At 35.1% G+C, this 10,170-nt stretch overlaps 1 protein-coding gene across 1 annotated transcript; it reads right to left on the bottom strand.

Annotated features, from left to right (window-relative positions):
• Nucleotides 1-778: 778 nt before the first annotated feature.
• On the bottom strand, nt 779-1,492 carry LOC113501208. The gene has a single exon (XM_026882277.1). The coding sequence runs from the start codon at nt 1,326-1,328 to the stop codon at nt 957-959; it is 372 nt and encodes a 123-aa protein (XP_026738078.1). The 5' UTR covers nt 1,329-1,492; the 3' UTR covers nt 779-956.
• Between the last annotated feature and the right edge of the window lie 8,678 nt (nt 1,493-10,170).

The raw sequence follows: 10,170 nt of genomic DNA, 5'->3' as shown, positions 1-10,170 counted from the left end.
TTGTGATTGGCATGTATTGTGTGATAGTTGAGGCCAGTTTTTAGTGTTTTATTAGGGAGGGATATTTTACTTGCTTGCTTAGCACTGGACCCCGATTCTGCTATTTACAATAGCCGATGAATGAATGAAATTTGTCTTTACATGTCAATTTTCGTATTCTCTCAAGAATTTTTCTGCACAGTTATTGGAAATTCAGTACGGGTCGGTACACTTAAGGTCAATACAATTAACTTCCCATTATTGTATTGTTAAAATGCTTAATAGAATAGGAATAATTTCAAATTTAATCCCATTGCCATTCATTCATCGGCCCTTGTAAATAGCAGAATCGGGGCCCAGGTATTATTCATAGATTCTTCATAGTTGTTTAATTGAATTCAAAAGATGAAAGACACTTGTGATCATTATGACATAATATGTTTCTTAATAAATATTTTTAGCTCTATTTTCAAGTAAATGATGAATACTTGTCTTAAAACAGTCATAGGTTTTCAGAAATTTGAGAACAAATTTGTTTTACATTTTTGTCGTCCATTTTCTCAGAACGAAACTAAAATAGATCAAAAGTAGCTATATCTGTCCAAATAAGGAGCGTCTACATAATAAATTCAACTGAGTCAATTAAAAGTCACAACGTACCGTCTGTGTTCAACTAACGACTATATCTTGCATCTCTTTCCCATCCAATAAACAGAAAGAGATAACAAATCCATTGTGATTAGTCTAAGCTCAGGGGAATAACATCGAACCAGTTCAAATTTGGAATGAAAAAAATACGTTTCAAATAAAGACATTTATTTTTTCACAAAATGTTAAGTGGCCAGCATTTGGCATTTAATTTGACGTCGTCTGACGAATTTCGTTCCAAAGTCGAGGATCTGACTGGAATCGGCGCACTGACACGATTTAAGAAGCTATTCACAGCACTTAAGTCCAACACACAAACTCCTCCTTCATCACCGCATCACAAAAGTGAAGATTGATTCAATTACATTGTCCAAGTCCTTGCTGAAGGGAGAAAGCTGGGCTTCGTATCCTCCAACGCTCTTCTCCTTGCCCGCTACCACGAGATGGCAGTTAGACCCCAAGACGGAGACTCTATCGCCTTTCCATCGCTTGCTGACGAACACAACACCGTTTCCACCAACTAAGTTGATGACTCCATAGTTATCGGTCACTTCGACCCGACAGTCGTTCCCGATCACTTCAATGTCCCCACGGTTTACTGTGACCCTCACGATGCAGTTGTTTCCAACGATCTTCAGCTGTGTAGGGTTATCCTCCATCGTCACCTTCTTTTTGTTTCCAACGATCGAATACTTCTTCATTTTTAAATTTGAATGTTCTAATTTAGAATTAGAAGAAAAAAACCGATGCAGGATCTTAAAATATTTGATTTACGAATTTGGAATTCTATATCGGAGATTAGAATTCGATATTTGAATTTTTACTCGCGACTGTTGCTCGCTGTGGGCGCTGTGCGAATGCGTGGATCTCATGTCGCGCTCGTTTTATAAGCGCGCGCGCATGCTATAGTCACCTATAGCCGACCGATAGGGAGTCCCCTACACGTCATTCATTCAGTGTAAAACGTGAATCGCTCGATGTCCGCTCACCTTACCGTTGTGTATAGTTCTTCCCCAAAAATCAAGATAGGTGAAATACCTTTTAAGTGGTTTGTTAATTGAAATGACGGAGACAATAGTACAATGGATTTGATAAGTGCGACAGGAAAATATTTTGAACTACTTTCCTTGTTTTGTCACTTTTGTCAGCTGATGGTAATCATGCAGTACTTGCATTACGTGTTTTATAAATGTATACATGTTATATGTAATAATTATATCTAAACTAAGAGAATGACCTCAACACAACGAAAACAAAAAAATACTTTTTTATTATTGTTCGGCTCTGTTTGTACCCAAATCTGAACCAGATTTTTTCCCTTTTTATGACATTTATAACTGACAATACGTAGTAAAAATGAAATTTATTATAACATTAATATTGCTCACTTATTCTAATTAAATAACTTAACATGCTCCAGAGGTTTGTTTTCATGTTTTTTGCGTATAAAACGTCAAGTCAATGACCTTTACGAAGCTAGTAACAGCATTGCATGTAAATACCGTTGTTACAATTGGCAGTTGGATCAACTCTAGTTCTAATAGATGATATATAAGATATTTATACGATCTGTATCTCAATTAAAAACAAAACCAGTTTTTTGACGGCCCAACAGTGGGCATATAAGTACCTGTCTAAAAACGTTAGATTTTTTTATCTATGTTCAAATGTGAAAATGAATTTTCGGGGTTCTGTTTCAAATTTCGTTAATATGAACGATATCCCACGCTGTCCATTGTTTGACTGTCTGTCACCGGGCCGCATCTCAAGGACCGGTCACAGCTAGACAATTTTGAAGGAGTATTTCTGTTTCCGCTATAACACAAAAAAAAGTGAAGCAAGCGTCGCATATAGGATTAATTTAATACATAATATATTTTTTTTCTATAGCTATTATATGTACGGAATCCGCTGTCGAAAGTCGGACTCGCAATTGACTGGTTTTAATTAATTGCAGGTGTGCATGTTTATAATATCTTCGTTGTTTTGATTACCTACTTTTTATTATATCAGTAATTTTCAAGGGGCATTACCTGGGTGTTGACAAAGCAGGTTTAGATGTTAAATGACGATCGGCGATCTCTGGTCAGGAGCAAGTTGGACGTGCAATATTGCGAGTTCCGTACATATAGACTAGAAAACAAATAAGCAGCATTTCTTGAACACTCATGAAAATGACATTATTTATATTCATTATTTGTTGTTACAGGACCAACAGAAAAATTACGTTTGTGCAAATTTTAATGTAGTTATCAAAGTACATGAGATACATCCTGGTACCAGAAGGACGGACAGACAGCAAAGACCCAGAGGGTTCCGTTATCACTCTTTGCACACTGAACCCTACAAAGTATTTTATTTCAAAACCTAACGTTTATGTAAACCGCTGAAATCATCGAAAAAAAATATTTGCCACCTAAGATCTAAGTCTACTTGCAATAAACACATTATTTATTGCAATGTCATCATCAATATTACTTCACAAAAACCTAAATTAAGCATTTTGTATTGCATAATACTCAACGATCAAAACTTTGCTAATCGTTTAACGCGTCACGCTGGCAAACACAAACAGTTTCTACTTCATGTTTTTATACTAAATTGTTTTTTGATTACCTTCGTTTTAGAGGGACTTAACCGACTGAGGTTTTAAACCTTGTTTTTTTAGCACTATAGGCACAAAAATATACCTTTAACTGTCTGTTTTTGAATGAAATTATGTGCGGTAAGAAAAGAACTGTATGCTATTGGGAATCATATTAAATAGGAAAACATTTTTTGAATGACTTAAAAGTAACATATGGAGTTTCATGCCGGATCTTCTCCATAAGAATTACACTTTGGAAGTTTTAAAAGTGCCTGGAAAACGGCCGATTTAAAATAAAACTTTTGATATTGATTTTAAAAACGTTGCAATTCATACAGTTACTATTGTGTCATACTGTTTATTATAATCTAAACATTAATTATAATAATTTCCTTGTACCACAAATACGTTTTACTATTCGCGTAGTAGTAGTGTCCTTGTTCGGATATGAGGTAAAATACACGTTTATTGTGAACTTAGCGAGGACAACGACCGTGGCATTGACATAAATAGTACGTATCGTGTTTTGCAAGGTTAAGCTACGCTTACCGCGGTCAAATTGAAGATGGGTGTCCATTTTACTCAAATGATTGCTACAGTACTATTTGTAGAAGAATTACGCACAGTTAAGTAACTCGTTTGGTTAATTTTGGGGCGAGTGACCGGCCTCTGACAAAATTTCGTTCCTGTGATTTTTAGATCATTCGTGAAACCATATAATCCTAGAAATCTTAGTAGATCTCTGAAAATAGATCTTCCTTGTAAACGTGAATACTCAGGACAGGAATTAGACTAACATTTAATTCTAAGTATGCTAAATGCACATCTTTTCTGAGACATTTTAAAATCGGACATAATTATTTTTTAAGAAGTCTTAAAAAACGGAGTGACTTAAACATTTAATTCTTCCTGTTGTAAAATTGATTTGATTTAAAAGTCTTCCAAGATCTAACGATACGACCTCCATATCAAACTAGGCTAACAGATATACTACATATTAAACCTTTCTATGGATTTAAAAGTAAACTAGGTGAGTAGGTTTCCGTAACAACTTTATCGAATAACATTGTTTCTTAAACACCTGTATTATTTAATGATAATTTTAGCTATCTTACCTTTTAGTCATCGTAATAAGCAAAATATAGAGTAAGTATTTGTTATAAATGTTATAATATGTAAAAACTAGTAGCAAGTATCTTTATAAATATTCTAAAGAGATTTGTGGCTTTGTAGGGGATTGCCTCACAAAAGACTAAACCGATTTTGTATTTTTTTTTACCAATAGATAGCCACGATATAAGTGCATGACTTAGGGCTTAATTTACCAGAAAAATAAAGCCATCTGAAGTATTGACGGGTCTTTTAGTAAAACATATCCTAATATTCTTAAAAATTTTATGTAACTGCAATATTTCTGTGAATAAATTATTTGTTATCACCACATTTACGTGTAAAACGTGACATAAGTTTGAAAGATGTTTCTCACGGAAACCATGTTGTATTTAAATGCAGTCAAATGACCGGTAACAGGAAGCGAGACAGACTTCTGTGTAGTTTGAAATCATACAGAAAAGTGTGCTCTATAATGTTTGTAATATCATCTTCATAGACTATTCTATTCTGGTCTGATGGTAGTGGCGTCTGAATTACCTATAAATTATTTTTCCCTGTTTTAACTACGAATAACAACTGCAAAAAATAATAATACTTACCAAATATAAATATCCCATTGCTAGATAAAAGCTGTGAGGTAGGTATAGCCGGGTGGTGTCAGTCGTCACGCAAAACCCTCTGTGCACGATGTGTTGCGGGTTCGATCCCCGGGTAGGACAAGCATTGGTGTGTGTGATCCTCAAATTCTTGTTCAAAGTCTTTGTGTCTTTGCGCTTGCTTTGTATGTTAATAGAACCTCTGCGACAGAACTTTTAACTTCAATGTGTGTGTTTTATTAAAAAGGCATCCCGTTGGAGGCTTTTTACACTCCTTTTAACCCCTTGGAACTACAAACAATGTGAAAATAATAATACCAGCCTAAAAACTTCTGGACCAAGTCCTCTTCCTGTAAAGTAGGAAACCAGTCCACGCTCGTTCAGTCCGGCTATGCGATTTATTACAATACTAGCTGTTGTCCGCGACTTCGTCCCCGTGGGTAGACGATATAAGTTATGATTTATACCTGCCCTGTTTTTTTTCACATTTTCCATTGTATCTTCGCTCCTATTAGTCGCAGCGTGATGGTTTATAGCCTAAAGCCTTCCTCGATGAATGGGCTATTCAACACAAAAATAATTTTTCAATTTTGACCAGTAGTTCCTGAGATTAGCGCGTTCAAACAAACAAACTCTTCAGCTTTATATAGTAGTAAGTATATAGATTTAAAAAGCACTTTTCCTCATGCGGTTTCGCAATTGAAGATATCTTATGACCAGTTCAGTCCGCCCCAATCTTGTCATCTTAATACTAGTATGTCCTCTACAAACATATCAACAATGACATACAGTAGCATTTGAGTCATATTCAAAATGAAGGATAATAATGCCTCAGGGTCACTCACACAAATAAACGACAATTGGTATAAAGATTCTTTGCTCGCCATTTGACAGTTAGACGATCATATGAATTGTAAACAAAATAAACAATTGAACGTAAATATAAGAACTACTCGTTAATTGGTCCAGTAGTGTTAATTGGTTTCTTAACAAATGCAGTAAAGCAAATACTATTATTTAATACTAGTTGTTCCCCGCGACTTCGTCCGCGTGGTTAGAAGATATAAGTTATGATTTACCATTGTATCTTCGCTCCTATTAGTCGCAGCGCGAGCGGTATGGTATATAGAATAAATCCTTCCTCGATGAATGGTCTATTCAACACAAAAATATTTTTTCAATTTGAACCAGTAGTTCCTGAGATTAGCGCGTTCAAAAAAACAAACACATTCTTCAGTTTTATATGTTAGTATGTGTCGTTTATTAATAATTGTCATTCGGGAAGCCATATAGTGCAGTCACAAACGTCATTTGTTTCATTTTCCTTCCGAAACACCTAATATAGATTCCTCATTGATATTCTTAAAAAAAGATAACATTCTCAGTAACAAAACAAAACAAAACGTAATAATCATACACAATAGAGACGCAACGATCAATCATTGATTCATATTACACACATTTTCCTTAGACATGTTTATATGTCTATCCTTCTCTTCTGTTCGTGACAGACAGGGATGGGTATAGGACTCGTGCGCAGGTGATTCATAGCGCAAACTCTTACCGAATTGATGTAAGTCAACGATGTCGGTGAGTCATTCATAGAAATGTAACCAGTTGGGGTCGAAGCATGCCGTCAGCGGGCACACGAATAGGTAGATGAAATAGCGCAGACGCGACAGCTATGAAAATGTATGACCAAATTTATATAACAGCAAACAAATAAATTTTGATATAATAAGGTTTATAGTTTATATAATACGCTTTGCCCAAATGACTCTAGCCTCTCATCTCGTGTTCTCATTATAATCTCTGCATAAGTATATTATGTTTTGGGCAGAACTTACCGCTATATCGTAATGAGTCAAGTCGTCTCCGTCACTCTCAAGTGAATTGTTAAGAACTCCATTGGGTACTTACTATACTTAGGAACTTAATATATCACTTGTGAAACTGGCAATAAATTAACTCATTTTCCCTGAGTGTCTTCGGTATTGCAAAATAGTATTCTATTTTCAACATCATTCATTTGATTCTTTCCCCTTTTTAAACACTCATGATTAAAGTTCACGGCAAGGAAGGCTGAGATAATATTCTCAGTGCAATATTTGATAATATTTCTAAGATTCAACTTTCGTGAAAAGATATTACGTTATTTATTTTAGGAATATGTCAGTTTTTCGATAACCTATCTTTTTATTCTCGTAATAACGATTCGGCTACTTTGCGACATTCATCCGTTATCTAGCTTACCTCATAAACTTAACATCTTGATAACGAGGAAACATAAAACTGACAAGAAATCAATTGTCTGAGCCGAACTTGACGAAATTTTATGGGACTGAATGACAGCTATTTCACTTTTAATAAGAAAAAAATCACCAATCTTTTTCATCCAATCCGAAGTTCTAATGCAACAAACATGTAAAAATATAAACGTATGGAGAACCTTCCCCTTTTTGAAGGCAGTTGCAAATTATTTGCTAATTGTACAACGTAACTTACTTACGTCAAAACAATTAATTGCGATGATTAATGCATCTGGACATGACATCTTCTATGAGATAAAAAGATGTTTATCAGTATGCACCGTGTTTAAATAAGGAAGTACTTGTTTAAAGGGACTCTGCATGGAAATTTGAATGCTATTGAGAAACATCAGTTGATGATCATTTTGTATGGCAAACGTTTTCCTGAAAAACTCTTTTTAACGCTCAATTACATGGGAATATTATTTTCGTACAAATGACTTTGTAAAAATAACATTAACGCTCTAAAAGGCCTAAAGAAAATGACATGTACTGTTAAGATTGTCGATATGTGATGGTGCAAATTGGTCAAAGGGCTTGAACAAATATAAATGGGAAAAAGAGTCCCCCCAATACAAACAGCTGTAATAAAAACATTGACGTATAGAAAACAATTTTTAAATAGGTGACATAACTTAGTCATAATTACGTATTATATCACATATCATACCACCTACCTCGATTACTAACACGCCGTTCATTCATCATAATGAATCATGCGCACGCGACGATTAAAATTATACAATTTTTGATGATTATGACAACAATGTGTTACTATGCGTCACTATGTTTATTTTACTGTGGGCTTGTCGCATATTATATGGTAATGGAATTGAGGTGAAAAAACTCGATATTAAAGGAATAGTAGTATAACAGTATAACTCGAAATTTGGCGTAAAGGGACATGAAATAAAGTTTAAAATACTATGAAAATAACTATAATCTTCTAAAAGAATGTCAACTTTCCTTAAAGGAAATGAAGGAAGGTCATGCTTGAAGAAATGTAGAGCCTCATGATGTACTTATTACTCTCATCACCTAGAATTATCTATACTAATATATAAAGCTGGAGAGTTTGTTTGTTTGAACGCGCTAACCTCAGGAACTACTGGTTCGAATTGAAAAATTATTTTTGTGTTGAATAGAATATTGATCAAGGAAGGCTATAGGCTATATAACATCACGCTGCGACTAATAGGAGCGAGGATACAGTGGAAAATGAGGAAAAAAACGGGAAAAATTCTAACCACGTGGACGAAGTCGCGGGCAACGCGCGGGCTAGCTAATTATATGAAATTTTGTTTAACAACAATAAAAAGTATTTTCCATAAATTTCATAAAGTAGTAGGTAGTAAAAGTAGTAAAAGTAGTAAGTAGTAGGTAGGTAAAAACCATAGAACTATCGACTGTCGCATCTGTTTTATCTTAATCAAGGGCCCGTGGATCGGAAGACCGTTTGAACGACTCGCCTGCGCCCGCGCCGCCGCCGGCGGTGCTCGCCCCGTGAGAACTTCTCACTATGACTCACAGCGTCGCACGAGCACACAACAAATTAAAAAACAAACATTTCTCCGATCGAATTTTGTTTTCCCTTTAAATTTACACACTTGGCAACAGTGCCAACAGTAAGTTTTTTATGAACTGATTATCGCAGAATTTAATGTACTTTTTTCCCGATACTGACATTTCTTTCATGGAAAAGTGTTTTAGAGTTTTCCTTGAGCATAATTTAAATAGTGTTTTTCTTAAGATTTTTTCTCGGTATTCTATATAAATTCGAGTATTACGATTTTATTTAAAAGTATTACATTTTAGAATTATGAAAATCTGTGAAATCGTGAAAAGAGCATCTCATCTCGATTACCTGAAACTTCCGTAGTGACCTAAATGAGATTGTGACGGGCATATCATTCGCTTTTTTGCTCTTTACTGCTAAAATATAATATCATCGTATAACCCACAGCTGGGCTTAGCCCCGGCTAGCAATTCGCCGTGCAAATAAGTGTGGCAAACATTTTATTTTTTGACAGCAGATAGGTTATTCCTATATGATAACATTTTATCGTTAAGTGAAGTTAATACAAATAAATTGATTCAATGTTGATCATATTTGATTCCTATCTAAAATTAGACTTACTGTCAGAATGAGGACGGCTGATTTTCAAGTGCTTCATAGAATTTGTACGAGCAATTGATACAATTTACAGTTGGGTTTTTTCATGAAACATATTTAGGTTGATCTCATATTGTGGGTAATTTAAGTAATTATTTCTGGACTAGCTAATTTAGTCTATAATGTGAGTCATGCTTAAATGCTTGAAATTAACATTTCGGGTACAACGTACGGGTAGTTCTGTACTTCGACACCAGGTTATCATCAGCTATTGAACACGGGATCACATAACAAGATGATAAGGTAGAAAGTCATTGAGGGATTACACCTACCTTCGGTTGTGATTCTGTGGTGTAAAGAATATCCATGTGTTAATGCGTAATTGGAAGGGCGAGGAAAAGATGGGCAGGCGATTTAATAAGATAAAACCCACCGCCAGTTTAAAACGGCTTATCCGAATACTCGCACATAGTTCACCGTTATTAAAAAACAAACCAAATCAAAATGGCTTAATCCTTTCGGGAGCTATGACGCCACAGACAGATAGGGCATACGTCAAAATGCCTCTTTTTGCGACCGGGCTAAAAAAGGTAGCAGTAATAGGATAGATGTGAAGGAATAGATATATAGATACCCTCTATTATTAACATAGAGGCCTTTGCCCAGCCTGGGATACTGAAAGCCGATGATGATGATGGATGATGATGATACTTATTCGGTGAGATAATGAAGGTTCTTTACCTTCCCCTATTATATAACAGAGAAGTAATCCAGTGATATAAGTTTATCGCGAATATCGATTGATAGTTATCTAATAACATTTTG

This window comes from Trichoplusia ni, chromosome 15 (genome assembly GCF_003590095.1).
Source record: "Trichoplusia ni isolate ovarian cell line Hi5 chromosome 15, tn1, whole genome shotgun sequence".
Classification (NCBI taxonomy): Eukaryota; Metazoa; Arthropoda; class Insecta; order Lepidoptera; family Noctuidae; genus Trichoplusia; species Trichoplusia ni.
This window is presented reverse-complemented; position numbering and strand designations above follow the sequence as displayed.